Below are 20,851 nucleotides of genomic sequence, written 5' to 3'. Positions count from 1 at the left end.
CCTGGCCCACCACTGCCATTGCAACAGCCAAACATAGTTGAACTCTGGTGACCTTGCCCTTTGTTATATAATATAATTCCCTTTAACATATTTTGTTTCAATATAAATATGCATTGTCATAATTAATTTTGAATACAAACAAGTTTTGGGGTTGAACCAACAGTGGGGAATCAGTCTACCAAATGTCCTTTAAAGATGTAAATATCTTACAAAAACATTGGTGCCTTATTTGTTTAATTATTTTAAGGGACATAATTTCCAGTTTTATTCAAAGTAATTCAGATATTTTAGTATAAAAATAAATGCCTCATCGCAAAAAAAAAAGTTTTGCATTTAGACGTGAATAGATTCATAAAACATGCAAGATAACATAAAATCTTAGCTGGCTTTTATCCAAGTATTTTGTACAGGTGTCTGTCAAAAATTAATGATTCACTGAGACAAATATGAACTGCCTCATTGTGTGACTACTGTATTATATGAAAAGTAAAAAAAACACTCTTTATGAATAGCTATAATGTTGCAAGCTCTGCTTTGTATGCAAATAAACTTAAATAGTTGGTGTCCAGTGGAGGGAGAAGTCAACAGTACTGTTGCCTCCTGAGAAACTACATCTTCAAACACTGCAATCTCTGAAGTGCGTTTTTAAACTAGTATTATAAAAACTCTATCATTCTGTTCTAATAGCTGAAACATATTCCTGTGAGTTTTCATTTGTCAAATGAACTGTTTGTCAAATACAGAATACATATATTTTAGAATAATTTTCTTTTTAAAATGTGGATGAAATGTTTTGCTTTTAATGTATTTTTTATGTATTGTTTTTGATTTGATAACTTTTGACTAAACAGATTTTCTATTAGCTTCAGATCTTGATCAAAGTTTGGCACCCAGTTCATAGCAGTGCTTATATTGATTTTCTGACATCTTGTTTTCTGTAAAGATTTTATTGGTAGGTTTGCAAATGTGTATCAGACTGTGCAATCTCTCCATGAGTTGGTTTTGAAACCCAGTATGGAATTCTGAGATACATTACCAAGGATATTATTACAAGATAAATCATTTGCTTCATTGAACACATACAACAATGCATATTTCCACTGAGATCAGTGACCTTTGATGTGTATCACCAGTGATCAGTCAAGTAGAAACAGTCAAAATATTTTATAGATTTTCTCAATTTTTGCATGATATTTTCATACAGGACATCTGTTGTTCAAACTCAGGGAAGACTTTATACTGATGAATAAGGTGACCAAGTTTGATAAAGTTTGAAATAGAATTAGTAAAGTTATTATGCACACAATAACAATTATTAACGACGACGACGACGACGACGACAACGCCGGACAAAATTTTTACCTTAATATACCTTTCCCTTCCATCTTTGATGGTACGGGCAAGGTAAAAACTGATTTTTGAATACTTTCGCCCCAAATGTATTACCTCCTACCAGTTTTGTAATAGCAGTGTTCAGATGATCATACTTTTTATTTTGGCTCAGATGATCATGCTTTTTATTTTGGCTACTTTGGCTACGCCGACATTGTTACAACTGTATCAACGTAATCCCAACGCAACTTTGAACTTTGAATGAACTGTAAATACTGCCTTCATTCTAGAAAATACTATCGCAAAAGGGTTGGAAATGTAACAGCAGAATACGTCCTAGTAATAAAATAAAGTGATTTCTAAAGACTGAATGCTTTTTGTGAACATCGTATACAGGGCCTATTTAGTTATAAACTGACGTTAGCTTCACGTTCATGTCCTACCGTGGAAACGGCCAAAAACATGTTGCTTGTTGCTACCGGCTTGTATTGACTATGTCCCGGACTGTTTACTAGTACTTACTTACTTGTCAGTGTCTGACTGTTATATACAGCCCAGAACACGTCAGAATAGTAAAAAAAAAAGTCAGGAAATGTTAGTAGCCCATGCCTTGAGAGCCGTTGAACCAAAACAATCTGTCACCCTTCGCCGCCCACAGCATCGATATGATTTTATATTGCATAGCTAGAAAAGAACACTAAATGCAGCTATCCCGGTCACCAATCGAGTCATCAATCTTCATGATTTATGCAACTGGTATTTCCATCTATTTGCTTAATGATCTGAACTTTAAAATTGTCAAGTTCAAGAGTGTGTTTTTACGTACAGTGACGCGACCATTCAACAACAGGTTGAACAGGGAGTCCATCTTGGGCTAGTGGCATACAGGCATTGTTAAATTTTATAGAGTACATGAAATGGTTCATTAAGGAATTGTTATGCATATCAAAATCCTTTATTGGAACAGAACAAGTTATATATTCACCAAAAACAACGTTGCCATGTTTCTAGGCGTACAACGAATTGAAAACAAAAGAAATCGCGCGATCCAAACCGCAGGAGCTCGACTGACTTGCAGCCATGCCTGTGCTAGCAGTAACTTGAACTCTTTTGGTCTTCCTCAAATTCCTGATTAGTTCAATCAGTGTTTTAGTCTAGCCAGTTCCAGCTTGTCCCGTTAATAAAAAACTGTGTCCATGTATGGCCATGTCTAAACTGAACTAGTTTATTCATTGTTATTTTTGACATTGTGATCGGCACTCAAAGCTCTACTCCACAACACTGATGAAAAGTTATTTTGTAAATTGTTGAATGCTAATAGCAAACTGTTTAGTTCACAAATGACTAACTTCAAAATGGAACAAAATTCAAAATATGAAATTCAAAAAAAAAAAAAATAGAATGAATATGTGTTGGAGGTGTCAATCAGGCGTCAAAACACGAAAGCAGCTCAGTCAAAAACGGGTTCCTTCAATAATCCTGGACTTTCCCAAAAAACGTTACAGTGCTGTTACAGAATGTTAGTTCACTCATGGAGCTAAAAAAAGAAGGAGAGTGAACTCCCTTTGATGCTATTGTTACCATGACTTCTGCCGACTATTTGGTCAACAAATAACACTTGACGGGTTTAACGAGAGATTACTACACATGAATATTTAATTAGATATGATTGGACGTTCTCGAATGAGTTTGACTGTTATTACAAAGCAAGGTGCGGGACGAAATTTTTTTTTAAAAACAACTCAAGTGGGAAAAAAACATGGGTCAAAATTACTCAGTAACGACTAAATTGGTGTTGAGTATTACACAAGTATTTGTGAAGGAAACACTGTAGCAGGGGACAAAATGTCGTTAACTTTCAACCTGCCACAATTTAACTATCCCCTAACAACACAAATGAAAACAACGCAACGCATGCCAAATTCAATCAGCGATCGCCGGTTTGGCCGTGATATGCCGTTATTGGCACCTACCCTGGCATGACGTAGAAGAGGTCAGCTTACTATTTAACTAAATTTCGGTATTCGCAGGCAAAGATTTGACGAAAAAATAAAATTTACCGGAACTCAAATCTAATGTGTCGTTTATACAAAACATGTGTTGTCTATGAGGGCCCACATAGGAAGTAGGACAGATGAACGGAAATAAGAACGTGATTGTGAATTTGGCCACAGGAGCTCGAACTTCAGTTCAAGCTTAGGATTTTTGATTGGTGTAGTTATAAAGGTTGTCAAGTGATGACTGCAGACCAGTCTTCGATGTTGAGGTGAGTACAATATCGTCCGCAAATAGTAGGCTTGACATTTAACAATTCGACCAAGTCATTGATAAAAATGCTAAAAAATGTTGGACTGAGTGGACATCCTTGCTTTACTCCATTATCAGTCTTAAAGGTTGATGTAATTTTGTCTTTCAGTTTTACATGGAAAATAATGTTGCTGTACATGCTTTTGATTATCTTGTATATGTGGCCATTAATGTTGTTCCTTTGTAATTTGTATAGCAGACCAGTTCTCCACACTGTATCAAAGCATTTGTTCAGGTCGATGAAGCAACAATACAGGTTTTTATTCTTTGATTGGTATTTTTTCACCATGGTGTGTAGTGTTAGAATATGGTCTACATATACCTATCTTATATGATTATATTTACCTGTATACATTGTTAGAAATATGCAGGTTGGTAAAGCATACAAAAGATAAAGTCTGATAAGGTTTTATGTATATTCTGATGACATTTGATATGGTCTTGATATGGTAAACTATTATTGCTTGATTGAAAAAGTACAAAATATATGGTCAATCGAAACATTGCCTATATCTATGAATCCAGTGGCCACCATATTTACACCTTTTTCAAGAACTCCTAGTATGACTACGAGGCCATGACATCAATCTGGTTGTAATAAACTCAACTTTTTTCGGATTTAAAACCCACTGCCACAAAGTGTCTATAGATATGAAATTTCTCATACTTAAAATTTTTAGCAATTAAGTTCTGTCAACAAAAGAATGAAACCAAGTTTTGATTTAAAAATGGAATATACCAGTAAGCTATAAATATCTTTGAACATTTATTACAACATGTATCAATGCAGTACACGTGCATTGACCCTTCAGAATTTGTAAACATTCTCATAAAATGTTCTTATTTAAATGTAGTTTGTGAACATTATACTAAAGCACTGCATACTAATATTATGATTATTGATGGTCTAACCTGAAACATCATGTACGTAGTACAAAAGCCACTAGCTATGATATGCTAATTCTTCTAGATAGCTCAATAAAGAACATTTCTATCACCTACTGTCTGAGTGTATACTTTGCAGTATCCTCGTAATAACCTTATTATTATACATCTTTTCTCCAAGGTATACAACATGGGAATGCCGAAATCCAAAACATTTAGAACGGATTTAGCGAACCCCTTTGTGTGGAGTCTGGTCAAACCTCATATTTGGAATTCACGTTTCCTATATGGTAAAATTACGACAGATATATACTAATATTTAATAATAACATGTACAAATACTTGAGTTAACAAATTCAAAACAAATTATTAACACCCTGTCCTTTTATATACAGATACAGATCTGATGGGATTTACAAACCAATTAGGGAATGTTTTACTAGAAAGCTGTATGTAACACAACTTGTGATAGGCTGCTGACCTATATCTAGTTAATTGATAGATGTAGATTTAATCAGATTCACATGTTCACTACATTTGGATGCAAATTCATCAATTTTGATGCGATCTTCCATAACATTTTGAAAAAAGAATTCCCAGACAAGAATACAGTAATTTGCAAATCTATCTACTTTCAAAATCCCCTGGAGATGAGTAAGATGTGGGCGGATGTTAAAAATGAGACAGAATGATAAAATACATTACATTTGATGAGAAATGAGGGATTTAAATTATAGTTTGGGGGTTACGGGAAATAAATTTAATGAGCTATATAAAATATAATGGAAATCACTTTAGTTAAAATTACTTTTAGCTCTCGAATCACTCATGTACCATGTGACATACTGTTTTAGTCTGAGTTTTTATTTTTTTTATTGTGATTATGTTTACTGTAATTTTACTCAATGCCTTTGTTTATGTATGTGTCAAATATTCTCCTCTATTCTAGCATAGAACAGCATAAACACAAATTAAAAATTATCTATTCTATTCTATTCTATCATATTCTGTTCTATTCTATTCTTTTATTCTATTCAATTCCATTGTAGCCCATATTCGCTTCATACTGTTTACATTCGGACACTAATTACTAATCTCGTAATTTCTGTTAGGGTTATTTTCAATTTTTTTTTTTTGCAGTCATGCCAGCTCACTTGTATCAGTGACATTGTCATGTTTTTTTCTCTATTGAATCGCAGGAAAAACCATATTTTACTGAAATCACAATGCATTTTTGTTAAATGCACATAGATATAAAATAAAATCATCTAAGACTTGTTTTGCAAGAAGATATAAAGATACAAATGAACAAAATTACTGACACCATATGTATAATTATAATAATTTATAGCACTGTGAAATATGTAGGAAAACCAAATTGTTTTTCATGTGTATTTTTTTTATTGTGTTCTGTTCTATTTACCATGATGTTACCGGTATTAAAAATGATTTATTTGTTTATTGTAAGTTATTATTATTATTATTAAAAATGAAAGAAAACCAAATCAATGTATCAATATCTGGATTGAGGTTTTGATGTAAAAGTCAAGATGCTGTTTATCTGCATGAGTACAGATCAGAACCACACTGCAGGGTACTTTTACATTACCTGGTCTACTACATGTGACACATTATCACACATTAATGACTTTGGATAGATTACATCTTGACTTAGTAGATAGGAAACAATCTATCATTTCTAGTCACACTTTATCTGATTCTCACTCTACTAGACAATGCTATAATGTGGACTTGTAAAACTAGACTCCATGCTTGCCTTTTGAAAACTTTCTGATGCACAATTATTTTGAAATATTTTTCTATGTATTGTTTTGTTGAACAAACAAATATAGTACATTCAAATTAATGTATAGCTAGTTTCCTTGGTTCTTAAAAAATAGACATTTAAGTTTTTGTTTTAATAATATTTCAGTTTACATATTAATTTGTGAACAAATATTTGAAAATATGTTTGCCTTGATTAAAGCACAGTGGTCAGCCTTCCATGGCCTGTTCAATATGGGACTTACTGTAATGTGAACAATACATTGTTTGTTTTCATGAAATTTAACATGCACATGCACGGTGACCACCATCCTTTAACTTGCAAATAGAGATCTTGCAAATTCTGGTGTAGAGATCATGCAAATTCTGGTGCAGAGATCTTGCAAATTCTGGTGTAAAGATTAGTGTGACATTTTTTGATTTTTCAGATTTTTGAAAACCATGCAACTAGGAATACATCTACGGGTAATATATTTTCTCAGAAATCAGTTACTGTAAAATACTTTATTTTAGCTGGAAATAAATTTCAGTGAAAAACTTTTTGGATGTTTTGTATGGAATGTATGTCACTGATTTTTGATGAGTTGAATGTAAAATATAAGATATATTTGCTGGATTTTATTTTCACTGAATCATTCCTTCAGTGAAAATAGTAATAACTAATTCCAAGTAATTCCAGTAATGCTCGCAAAAATTAAGCCATAGCAATTCTCCACAATTTCATCATTACCTTTACATCATTACATCATTGCTTTCATCAGTTGAAGCAATACAGCTCAAGGTAAATTGGCACAGATTAATCTTATCAAACATTCAACACCTTGCAGGTTGATAGAGTTGACAAAGATTCACTGGCTCTGTATTAAACTACTAACAAAGCTAAAATCAAGTCGCAAAAAACAGACTCACACACAGATGTTAAAAATTCAATTTACTTGGTTAGCCCTGTAGTTAATGGAAGCACTGTGTCACTATTACAGTATATTTGTCATTGTTTTACATGTACTGCATACTAATTATACTGTATCAACTATGGCTTTTGAGGCAGTAAGGTTTCAAACACCCAGGAGTGTTTTCAAAATAATTGTACCGGTAGTCTCCTTCTTGGCAAGGTAGATTGTAATAAATTGCACTGAAGGCTCAGGAAATAATCAACTTGCATGAACAAACATCACTCTAGCTATACACACATACTCTGCATAATGTTCAACATGTAGGTTGTAGCAGAACGCAGGAATTGTCAGAACACTGATGTCAGAATACTGACATTAATTACTGTCAGAATCTTAATATTATCAGGAACAGAACACTGATATTATCAAAAACAGTCAGAACAGTGATATTATCAAAAACAGTCAGAACACTAATATAACCAGGAACTCTCAGGATACTGATATTATCAGGAACTGTCAGAACACTGATATTACCAAGAACTGTCATGACACTGATATTATCAGGAACTGTCAGAACACTGATATTATGAAAAACAGTCAGTACACTAATATTACCAGGAACTGTCAGGACACTGATATTACCAGGAACTGTCAGAATACTGATATTACCAGGAACACTCAGAACACTGATATTACCATGAACTGTCAGAACACTGATATTACCAGGAACTGTCAGAATACTGATATCATCGAAACTGTCAGAACACTGATATTATCAAAAACAGTCAGTACACTGATATTACCAGGAACTATCAGGACACTAACATTATCAGGAACCTGTCAGAACACTGATATTATCAAAAACAGTCAGAACACTGATATTACCAGGAACTATCAGATTACTGATATTATCAGGAACCTATAAGAACACTGATATTTCCAGAACTATCAGAATGCTGACATTACCAGGAATTGTCAGAGCATTGATATTACCAAGAACTGTCATGACACTGATATTATCAGGAACTGTCAGAACACTGATATTATCAAAAACAGTCAGAACAATGATATTATCATGAACAGTCAGAACACTGATATTTCTAGGAACTATCAGAATGCTGACATTACCAGGAATTGTCAGAGCACTGATATTACCAGGAACTCTCAGGACACTGATATTATCAGGAACTGTCAGAACACAGATATTACCAGGAACTGTCAGAATACTGATATTACCAGGAACTGTTAGAACACTGATATTTTCAGGAACTGTCAGAACACAGATATTACTAGAAACTGTCAGAATACTGATATTACCAGGAACTGTCAGAACACTGATATTACCAGGAACTGTAAGAACACTGATATTACCAGGAACTACCAGAATACTGATATTACCAGGAACTGTAAAAACACTGATATTACCAGGAACTACCAGAATACTGATATTATCAGGAACTGTAAAAACACTGATATTTCCAGGAACTGTCAGAACACTGATATTTCCAGGAACTATCAGAATGCTGACATTACCAGGAACTCTCAGGACACTAATATTATCAGGATCTGTCAGAACACCGATATTACCAGGAACTGTCAGAATACTGATATTACCAGGAACTGTTAGAACACTGATATTTTCAGGAACTGTCAGAACACCGATATTACCAGAAACTGTCAGAATACTGATCTTACCAGGAACTGTCAGAACACTGATATTACCAGGAACTATCAGAATACTGATATTATCAGGAACTGTAAGAACACTGATATTTCCAGAAACTGTCAGAACACTGATATTATCATGAACAGTCAGAACACTGATATTATCAGAAACAGTCAGAACACTAATATTATCATGAACAGTCAGAACACTGATATTTCCAGGAACTATCAGAACACTGACATTACCAGGAATTGTCAAAGCACTGATATTACCAGGATTGTCAGAACACTGATATTATCAGAAACAGTCAGAATATTTATATTATCAGGAACTGTCAGGACACTGATATTACCAGGAACTGTCAGAACACTGATATTACCAGGAACTGTCAGGACACTGATATTACCAGGAACTGTCAGGACACTGATATTACCAGGAACTGTCAGAACACTGACATATGATAATCAGCAATTGTCACAACACTGATATTATTAGTAACTGTTGGAACATTTACATTATCAGAAACTACCAAAACATGACCGACAATTGCATGATTTTCGGACTCGTAAATTTAGCAAGATTAGTTTATGGTACACTATTCAACAAACATTGAACATGATGGAATTCTAATCTCATCATTCAAATAATGAACCCTTGCAGTATGTTTGTACTGTTTTGTACATAGCATCATGGGAAAAGATGAAAAGAACACATTTGCATGAAACAAAAACAAACAGCTGAAACACAAAACACAAACAGGCAGATATCAATCAACTTGTATCATGGCAATTACAACAAGTAGCATTTATTACTGTGAAACACGATATGTGTCAGTTCCTGGAGTTAGTAAGTCAAGCAATCTCACCACTGGTATGAATTGAGCAGAGGCAGTGCATTTGAGTTCAATGGGGGGGGGGGGGATAAAACTCTCAGTAATGCAATAAATTTGAAGGCAGTAATTAAACAAAGGACATTAGATAATAAGTCAACAAAGGCATGTTTATATTTGCATATATTTGAAGAAACTGTTTGTATTTGAAATTAGTGTCATTGAAATTCAAGCAAGACAATTGGATTGACTTAGTTACTGGTAGTACCCTCCATTCCATGAATTTCTGGAATATGTCATTCATAAATTTATAAGTTTTGAATTCATAGATAATAGTTATCAAAAGCTATACCATACAGTGTATCTGTGTGTGTGGAATCATACTGAACAACTATATGCATCAACTGTGAGATGCTGAATTGTTGAAGTAACAAAAACATTGAATTACTGTACATATTTTAGAAACCATGCTCACTTTGGCAAACCCTCCCCAAAATTATAACACAATGTTTTTTTTGGACAGAAAATATGAGTTACAACACCAACCAAACTAACTATGTTTGAGTTACTAAATGTGGAAGTTATATAACAAAAAATCTATATTACGCTTTTATAACTCAATGATGGATTGTCTGTTAATTAAAGTTTTACTTGCTTAATGTGAACATTAACAAAATCTAGTACAGTATGTTGCATGGTTTTGCAAAAGTGGACATGGTTTCTATAATTAATATGGGCGTTGTCATTTTTGTAACTTGATGTTTTTCTAACTCAGTGTATTGAGATTAAACAATTCAGCATCTCAATCTATGCATATCTAATTTATTATTCATGAGTTGTTTGATTCATCAATCAAGTAAAGAAAATAGATTTTATAATAACGATTGAGGTTTTGTAAGGGGTTTGTACAGAAGTAAATTTCCTTAATGTTAAAAAAAATCACTCAAAAGTGACAAATTTTAAGAACTCAATCCAAATGAGGTTGAAAAGATCTTTTATCATCTGTGCACGTTTGGCAGCATTTGATCTGTGTCAATTGCTGTTCATGCAAAGTATTTTTAGTAAATCAACCTAATCACGATACATCTTGAAGATTTCTGAAACTGAGCAACACTTCAAGTGATAATCATGTGAAGGCTGCCTAAATGCTTTCTGCATACAAATTACCATTACTGGTACATTATTATATTAGAGGTGTCTAAAAACTGATACAGTGATTATGAGAACAATTTTATTTATTGATTTAATTTTAAATGCCATAAGTAAATTTGTCTACTGCTTTATAATGATAAATATGCAATAAAATTATTATGAGAATATCGTAAGAATATATTGATTGTTCCTACTGATGTAAAGCCAGGGTTGATGCAATCCTGTACCACCTGAGGGCATACTTTGCGGTACTCTCATGATAACCTTATCATTATACATCTTTTACTGCTTGCAATCATTAAGTAGTAAGAGAAGACACCAGTAATGCACAAAGTTTGTCATGCTATTTGATGCTACTAAGTAAGGACAACATCTACTCATGTGATTCTATTTCAATCAAACTGATGTTTAGGCTCAAAGAGCTTTGTCAAGAAAATAATGTTTCTAAGTGTTTTTACTATCGTTTCTGTCTTTCTTTGAACGATATTGTTTATGTGAATGTTGCTGCACTGCTGTAAGTTATTAGGAACATTGCTAGTTAATGTACAGCAATTGCTTTGAATGTTATTGAAGTTGTTTTAATTGCTACAATAAAGTTTGTTCTGATACATTCAAGACACACCCAGACTTCATGTCGCCAACCCTAAAGCAGCTGACAAAGCATTCAGTTTCAAATTATTATTAGTAGTAAAAATTTCTATATCGATCACTTTGAATCAGAGTTAATTTAGCCTAATGCAAACATGCAAATGTTTCCTTGTCATAGTGAATTAAATCCTTAAATGTACCCCTAAACATTGTTCCAGCCCAGTGCAAACTGTGTTGATTGTTTGTTTTATATTAACTCAAAACTAAATGAAAGCAACTTTTGAATAAACAGCAATTCTGCATACCCTATTTTCTCCATTAGAAGCCCATACACTTACATAGATGGTCAAAAATATCAAATTTTAATGATCCAGTAAACAATCATTTCTTTGGAGTGAGGGGTTGAACCAGGGTGATGATCAAGAAGCTAGAGTTGGCCCTAAAAAAAACACTACCGGTAATTAATTTTCCAATGAATTCTCTTTTTAGGGTTACAAGCAATGTGACCTTGCTTTGACAATGCTTGTTTGACTTGGTGAACAAAACTGGTGTCATGTCTGAACATAGTACACCAGCATAGCAAATCAATTTTTTTTTTTTATAGTATAGACAGCTGAGATGAAAGTTAGCCTTGAGGAACTCCGTGCATGGACTGTGTTTTTTGCGGGCCGGGATTGGACGTAGCATGCGGACAGGCGATCACCCAAAAGGAGTAGGACTGAAACAGGAAGTCAGTGAAAAAGTTTCCATATCGTCGTCGAACGTTGATTAGCGCGTGGGGGAGAGATCCGAAAACTATTGTCTGTTCTTATTTGTGATTAGGCCTGGCAACGCTCGGTCCCTGTTCGGCAAACCTTGACGTACAGTAGTTGCGCTCGTCTGATCAACACAACAGTTGAAAGTGAGCGCAACATTTACACTGCTAACCACAATGCACGTTTAACAGCTACGATATATAAATCATCAAATAAAAATATCCTAACTGAGCGGTCATAATATATGAAAACAACACAGCTAATTGTTACCTACCACTGCACATACTTCCGCCTAAGGACGCCATTATGTTCGTCTGGTCCTTCTGACTGTCAAGGTGCGAACACTTGTGCGATCGGTCGAAATAATACAGCATTACAAAACTTTTTTTCAATAACTAAAAAAAAATATACCATTTTTCGACTTGAAAGTAATTTTTTAAAACTTCAACATTCAAATGTCACCATAAAAAAAATAACTTTTAGTTTTCAATGACCTTTTACTGACCTCTGAGTATCACCTGACACTTGATCACATGACGTTGCAATATTCGACCGACGATACGCGAAATCATGATTCCAACACGGGGATGTCGTATGTCGCCGATTTCCAACTATAAATGTCTTGTGTGTGTTGCAGTTGTGTGTGTCGTGTTCACTGAATCAATAGAAGCGCAAACCACAAGACCAATAATAGGTATTTTATAGAGTTGGTTGAACGTTTCGTTCATTATTTTTACTCGTTTCTACGACGATTAGATACTCCACCCACTACTTACTACTGCAGATTTTAATCGGATTGAACTTTAGGATGAACTTGGACGTACTAACAGGTCCATGGTATGAACTTGTGTTGTATGAGTTTCAAATAAAATATCCTATCTTACTTTTTACTTCAGTCCAATCGAAAATGGCATTATATATTGCTCTTACTGGTAAAACGTTCAATTATGATGGCAAACTGAGCAAGACAAATCTAAAAATGGTATTAAAAATGTAATAATATTTTGTAAAAAATATAAACACAAACACAAATTTTCCGCTGGTTGACAGAAATAAAATATGTCAGTTATTGTAATTTATGATTTCAAATATTCTGTATAAATATTCATCAGTTTGGCTTATTATTATTATTATTATTATTATTATTATTATTATTATTATTATTATTATTATTATTATTATTATAAGATAAGCATATCCAACTCTTATACACAATGTAGATTACATTCTGCATGAGTTCTAATTGTGCTCATCATTAAAACATATGAACATGGGATTAAACACAATAAACACATGGGAATGTTCACTTGAATAAACAAAATTATTTCTGTATTCAAAATAACAAAAAACATGCAACACAATTTTGCAATAAGCACTCCTACAAAAATGTTCACTGTGATTCTTACATACTATACACACATTTTCAAAAGTGATTCAAAATGACTTTAAATCATTTGTATACTGGCTTATAGTCATTATAGATTATATAGATTATTTTTGTTTACGTTAAATTAATAACAATTTAGTTGTTGCCCTTAATCACTCAGTGAATCTAGTTAAAAGAAGGTGATCATCATTCCCAAACGTATTGCCTGTTTGCCTATACTGCCATGTACATATCTTCACCATACAGACAGACACTGTCCAATTAATATACACCTCTACTAAGTTTACTGGTAATGTTTCTATACAAATAGATTTATAGAGTTTGGAAAGGTAGTTATATATTGAACCATGAACACTATCATTTTTTTTTTGCAAATATATTATGATTTTGTTAGCATTTCTTCCTTAAATATATATTAATATATATAAAAAAGAGGGTTAAATGAACTTAAATGAGTATTATTATAATTTCAAAAGAAATTATCAAAATTAAAACACAAACATAATAAACTTATAAGTATCTTAAGCTGCTTTGAGCTTAGTGGACTCATTATTATCTTTTTCACCACCAGACTTTCTCGCCCAAATTTGTCTGCTTTTTCTTTCTGATATTCTTCAATATTACTGGAAAAATGAACCGTAATTTTGGAGCCAACAGACAAAATTTGAGTAAATTTTTAGTTTTTACTCAAAAATTTGGCTATTTTTGTCCCAATTTTCTGAAGGAAAGTGCAGACTATAAACTATCATCGTATTTAGTGAACTTGTGATGAAAAGAGAAAACTGGTGGTAAAAAGGTTACAATGAGCCAATAAATAAAATACATTACATGTACATCCAAATGTGCATACTGTTGTTTGACCAAAACATTAAAAGTATGCATTTAAAAACTTAACAAATAAGCATAATTTAATTTATTAATATTTTAAAAATCTGGATGAAAATCATCGAACCATTGAGGTGTAAACATGATCTCAATTATTTTATAAATGAAAAAGCTGTAGATTTCACTCTAGGATAGGTTTTTGAAGCTTGACAAATATAAATGTTCTTAAAGGTGAGATATGTTTCAATTTAATACTTGAATGTGCTTATACCAAAGTATACAGATTTCTGAATATTTATTTATATATATTCATACCTTAAGCATAACTATTAGATTCAATTGTTTTGTCTGCTCTCAACAGGTATTTTGTCACAAAAGTCATATGACCAGCTCGCTAAATATGGACCGTCATACATAGCAGCATCCTATGTGAAATTCTTGGAATCCGGTGGTGCTAGGGCTGTACTTATACCTGTCAATCAAACAAATGATTATTATACAAATTTGTTCAATTCCATCAATGGGTATGTTGACACCTCAACTATTCATATAATATCCCCTGATATTGTTCATCAAACTATGGAAACAAATTAATTCTTGTTTTTAATATCATAAAGATATGAAAGAGAGACAGTGATCGAGTTAGTTTTATATTATGGAACTAACTATAGAATTGTAATTTGTTGTACCACCCTCACCCCTCCAAAAAAAAAAACGTTGGTAGACTCACTGATAGTGTACGTTACAACTGAGATTTTGAAAATTCACCCTTATCCTAGGGTCACAGGCTCATCAGATGGATGAGGCTATTCTGATCATGTAACATCTGATGTGACTATATATATTCATCGTATAGTTTAATTTAATTTTTATAAAACACAGGATTTTATTCCCCGGAGGAACTCAATATGTAGATGATTCAAGCTATGGTACAGCTGGTCAAATCCTCTATAACCTAGCAATCAAGGTATGTTTCACTTCCTTACTGCTATATTTGAGAATAACATTTTAAGTCATGTGACCTATTGAATTGCCACTACTGTTATTCCTATTTCTGTCAGCCCATTGTATTAAACTCTGAACTTAAAAATTGAGAAACATGGCTTTGCTTTCAATAATTATTCAATATTTTTTAATCCAATCTGGCTTTGCTCTCAATAATTATTCAATCTTTATTACTTTTTTTAATCTTTTTGCTGAACTGTGTTAGTCATTTTTATAATCCTGTAACAACAAATTTGTTAATGAGATGCTTTTTAAATACTGTAAAGGGGGTAATTATTCACTGGGTTTTAATTTAGCTTATTTCGCTGACTGGGAAAATGCGCTAAATTAAAACACAGTGAATATGTAAAATTTAGCATAGAACACATTATCTAAATGACGAAACCATGAATTTAAAACCTACTGAATATGCCTGAAATGGTAAATCAGTGAAATTTAAACCCAGTGAAAATTAGTCATTTTACAGTAGAACAAATACTATACATCCACTATGGCTATCTTCGCAGGCCAATGATGGTGGAGATTTCTTCCCGCTATGGGGAACATGTTTGGGTCATGAACTACTGACTTATGTGACTGCAGGCAAAAATTTACTGGCAAACACCGATGCACACGATGTATTATATCCAGTCCATTTCACAAAAGGTTAGTAGACTTTGTATCCGGCAAGATAACAACTATACCGCTAATCACCATTTTAGCTCTTATAGTCAAAGTTATCTGAAGCGAGCTATATGTACAGTACAACCATCAACATTAACTAGATTGCATTGATATTTGATATTTGTGGGTACATGTGTACTTCGGGATTTGCTTTATCTGATTTGTTTATTTCAAGACAATATCTTTCTCATTTTCATGAAATGCTTTTTCTTATTCAAAAAAAACACTAGCATCAATTTCCCTGATATTAGTGGAGCTTGATCTTCAAGTTTTTTTTTGCATTTCAAAAAGCATCTTGAGTGGAGCTTAAACTATTAATTTTTATTCATTGTTAGTTTTCAGAATCACATCCTCTGATTTAATATATACTTTGAGTGGTTCTTTTGCAATGTCATCAATAAAGGGGTGGTCGCACTTTCATTGCCATGGCAACAATTAGTTAATGTACATGTACATAGCATATTGGGAAAATATATAAGTCATCCATTGATTAAAATATTGGCATTTTTAGATTAGCAGTGTGATACATACATGTCAGTCAATTTTAGTATATTCTGGAGGGGATAATCATTTCTAAAATATGTAGATTACATTGGCTTTAAATATATTTTATCCGTTTTTCATTAAAACTGTATGGAAGGTGATCAAATCAAATAGAGAATAAAGGGTTCAGTTTGAATTTGATTCATTCGCTAATGGATGCAATGCAACTTCAGAAGAACCTTGGTTATAGGTGTGCAGGTGCTTGCATTTGATTGATATGTTGATTGTTAGGAAGATTGAGTCATTCCTCTCTAAAACATGGAATATGGTTTCTGTAAAATGCAATATATTTAAAGCTAGAAAAAAAAAAGTGTTGGTTCTTGTCCATGGATCTTTCATCCTTTTTTCTCTCATTTTTACAATACTTGAACCAAATAAAAGGCATGAGCACTCTGACTATAAACAAATCATTCATTTTGGGGGTCATGTACATTCGCTTTTTTCATAAAAGAAAGGAATTTGAGTGTATAAGATCAAGTTTGGCCTCTAGGGTGAGTTGTTCTGTCATCTTATAACTTCCAACAGGCTGTCAATATCCTACTGCATTTGGCTAAAATTTCAAACCATGCAGTCTATCAAAGATTGATGAAGGAAGATTATACACATGCACTCAAATTGCTTGTGTTGGTCAGATTTCAGATCAAGTCGTCTGTTTCGGTTGATGCCTGACAAGATGGTGAATATTCTGGCAAATCAAAACATCACTTATAATCACCACAGATTTGGACTAACTCCTCAGGTTAGTTAAAATATATATCTCCATTTTTTTTGACTAATCAGATTTATATGAGAGTTTGAATTCTAGAGAAGTTTTGAAATAATTTGTTTATGGTCCCAGTTTGATTGCTCCCAGTAATCAAGAAATATTCAAACAAGCGATCTTTCGGTCGAAAGAGCTCCACTGTAAGTTAGAAACGTAAGGTGGAGTGATGTTGATCACATCAAATAATTGCGTAATATTGTAGATTTACAAACGAGTAGACCTGAAATGACCCAGCTGTGACCATGAAGAATAGAAGAAACACTTTGATTCATCAAATCTCGCACAAGACGCACACACAAGCTATGAACAAAATGCTGACGGACGAGAGGATGTACATGTTATATTAGGAAAAAAATGGTGCAACCATCCCAGGTATCTGTGGTATGAATAGCTGGCGATCTCTAACAGCAATGATTGAGTGACCTTGAAATAACCTGGGACGTTACCGAAAACATTTTGATCCCATCCCCTATCACATACCAAGTTTTCACAAGCAATGAGCAAATGACATTGAAATACTCTTGGTGTAACATAAATAATTGGGGGAGGGGTCCTTCCTGACATGCAATATCACATAGCCTCTCTACACACACACAATGAACATGTGACCTTGACCCAACCCTAAAGATATGGGGGGGGGGGGCTTGACATCAATTTCAACATATTTGTCTAAAGAAGCAAAACATATAAACATTGAAATGACCTAGACCTGAAATTCTACATTTTTTAAAAACATTGGCCCAGGTAGTTCAGTACCCAACACAATGTGTACTGAAAAGACTACTGGTACCTTTCAACTGTTACAGTTGCCTAATAGCAGCAAAACAAATAAAAATTGAAATGACCTTGATATGAAATTCCACATTTTTGAAAAACATTGGCCCTGGTAGTTCAGAACCCTTGAATGCACTTGTCTATTACAGTCAATGTATGCTACAAAGCCCATATCTATGTGTGAGAAAAATAAAAGAAATATTCACAAAAAAATTCATAACTTTCACAAAAATAGACCCGTCCATGTATCTACATTATGAATCTCAAAGTGATCTGGCAGGCGATTTTAGAGAAGAAGTAAAAAATATGCAAAAATGAGCAAATGAAAAAAACAAAAATATTTACTAAAAATGGGCTTTTTTACATGGGTTCATGAAATTACTAAGTCAGAGTCTATATCAAGAACATGCATGCCAAATTTCAATGGAATTGGAGAGTTGTTGAAAAAATCTTTTTTGACCAAAAATGACAAAAATATTCCCTAAAACTGGAGATTTATATGTGATGTCATGAAATAAAAATATCTGACAGGTAGCTGTTCATTACATAGCAGGTGATCTACCGGTAACTTGCGATTTGGGAGAAGAAGTCACTCGCTCGGTCATCTTCAATGACAGCGGAGCTAACAATTTCATTCATAATTTTTATTCCTTTCAATACTGAGCTGAAATTCCCTCGTGCTACCATATAAGTAAACACATGATGATATGTCATAGAACATATGACATATGGTAATTGATACCAGTAATTATAACATACAAATAGCTGAAAAATAAATTTGTGGTTGACCAACAATTTATTTACCAGTTGTCAAGAAGCAGTTTGCATATGCATATATGGCACGAACATTTTACACAATATCTGTTCATTTTGTACCACAAAGTCATTTTAGATCAATATTAGTTCAAAACTGAGCTCAAACATATTTAATGAATAACAGTATTATCGGTATTTACCAATATAATTGTAACCTCAATATAGTCCTATGTATGTATCATACTTTTGTGATGGTAGCTCTTACAGCTCATTCAAGGATAAGTGCACTATAAATATTATTATATGGAAAATACAGTTTAATATTTGAAATGAACTGAAATATATAATGGTTACCGGTGAATTCCTGGTATTTGTAAAAGCTACCACTGCAGAGATTTGGCACATTTTTATATTAGGGCATTGGTGGCTTAATTCACAACAGATTAATTCTGGTTCTAATATCCCTACATAGAATTACACGAAGAATGAGAAATTGAGAAATTTCTATCAAATTATATCAACAAGCAAAGATGAAGATGGTTTGGAGTTTATATCCATTATGGAAGGTGTGTTTTCATAATCTATAAATCACAAAAATGCTTCTTTATTCAGATATTCCTTCTAGAAAACACAGTACATGTGTGATGATAGCAATGTCCAATGTTTGTAATGATATCTATGTAATAAGATTTATGTAACACATTGTTTTTTTTTTATCAGCATATAAATACCCATTTTATGGTGTTCAGTGGCATCCAGAAAAGAACAACTTTGAGTGGATGAGAACACAGAACGTAAATCATTCTGAAGATGCCGTGTTAATTTCTGAATATCTTGCAAATTTTTTTGTGGAAGAAGGTTAGAATTCTTACTTTATGAAAAGTGAAGCATGGGGATATAAAAAAACAAAACAATCACTATCTAACCTATTTTATACATGTTCAGTGATTTAGATATACCCAGGTTATCAGCAATTGGCTGGTATTTTAAATTCAGATTGTCCTATTTCGTTCAGCCATTTCAGACAAAGGGCCTAAATGTTTCTGTTTAATTTACTGTTTAACCCCAAATTATGGCTAATAATTAGGAATGTCTTATGACACCAGTTGCTATTTTGAAGTAAAATGTTATGTTGTTTATGTCGTATGGGAACCATTTTGAACACAAAATAACAGTAACATTCCAAAGGTAATTATGAAGCCACTGTCATTAACGTTTTCTGTATCATTACTTTCAGCTCGTAAAAGTTCTCACAAGTTTTCCAGTACAGCAGAAGAATTGGCAGCATTGAGTTATAGCTACACCCCAATTTATACAGGAAAAAATACTAACTTCCAACAGTGCTATTTTCTCTCAGATTGAATAGCGCCCTCATATGCATCTTAATTCCTATTGTGCCGAGCATGAATTGGTTTCTGATTTGAAATTCTCATTGAAGTACCTATATGAAATAACTTTCTGAATTGCACAATGTTTGTTTGGCCCATTTTAAGTGGTTCATTTGCTAACAATTGTTTTTTAACATTAAACTTTGATGAAACATATAAAAGCATATACTCAGTTTAATAAAACTTAAGTTTATCATTTTGAGAACAAATTACCAAGGCGGTAACAAAAAATGTATTATTGACATAACCTGAATGCACTATACCGGTACTCTCAGAATTAATCTTAGAATAATTAAGTCCATGTTTCGCTCTTAAATGGATACAACGTAATATGTCATCTTATAGACTTTTACATTTTCAAATTGGATGACAATGTATTTTTTCAATTGATAAGATACATACCGGTATTATTGGAGTCTGTAAATATGGAATGTTGTCTATGAAGATAATAATTTTGGTGAAAGAAATAAATCTGTGTATAGACATGAATATGAAGCCATGTGCATATAGATGTGTAAAGTGGTTTAGGTGGTGAGGAGCTTGCATAGAAAAGCT

At 33.0% G+C, this 20,851-nt stretch overlaps 2 protein-coding genes across 2 annotated transcripts in view; one reads left to right on the top strand and one right to left on the bottom strand.

Moving 5' to 3' along the window:
* The window catches only part of LOC100377098 (FAD-dependent oxidoreductase domain-containing protein 2-like), a 68,005-nt gene extending 55,482 nt beyond the window's left edge, over positions 1 to 12,523 (bottom strand). The window contains exon 1 of the mRNA XM_085502518.1: positions 12,467 to 12,523. The gene's annotated coding sequence lies outside the window, so the exon portion shown is untranslated. The remainder of the gene's footprint in view (positions 1 to 12,466) is intronic.
* On the top strand, positions 12,464 to 20,785 carry LOC100376948 (gamma-glutamyl hydrolase-like). Its single transcript, XM_085502522.1, has 8 exons — positions 12,464 to 12,886; positions 14,766 to 14,928; positions 15,287 to 15,371; positions 15,916 to 16,054; positions 17,248 to 17,354; positions 19,381 to 19,474; positions 19,629 to 19,766; positions 20,146 to 20,785. The coding sequence occupies exons 1-8, from the start codon at positions 12,763 to 12,765 to the stop codon at positions 20,268 to 20,270; spliced, it is 975 nt and encodes a 324-aa protein (XP_085358648.1). The 5' UTR covers positions 12,464 to 12,762; the 3' UTR covers positions 20,271 to 20,785.
* Positions 20,786 to 20,851: the final 66 nt, after the last annotated feature.

The sequence above is a fragment of the Saccoglossus kowalevskii genome, chromosome 8 (genome assembly GCF_978046115.1).
Source record: "Saccoglossus kowalevskii chromosome 8, keSacKowa6.1, whole genome shotgun sequence".
Taxonomy (NCBI): Eukaryota; Metazoa; Hemichordata; class Enteropneusta; family Harrimaniidae; genus Saccoglossus; species Saccoglossus kowalevskii.
This window is presented reverse-complemented; position numbering and strand designations above follow the sequence as displayed.

Bases quoted from the DNA above. Each gene is read 5' to 3' on its own strand.
- LOC100376948 (XM_085502522.1), top strand. From the start codon at position 12,763: ATGATTCCAACACGGGGATGTCGTATGTCGCCGATTTCCAACTATAAA. The intron at 14,929-15,286 runs GTATGTTGACAC...TATAAAACACAG, and splicing joins TTGTTCAATTCCATCAATGG to GATTTTATTCCCCGGAGGAA. The intron at 17,355-19,380 runs GTTAGTTAAAAT...ATCCCTACATAG, and splicing joins GATTTGGACTAACTCCTCAG to AATTACACGAAGAATGAGAA.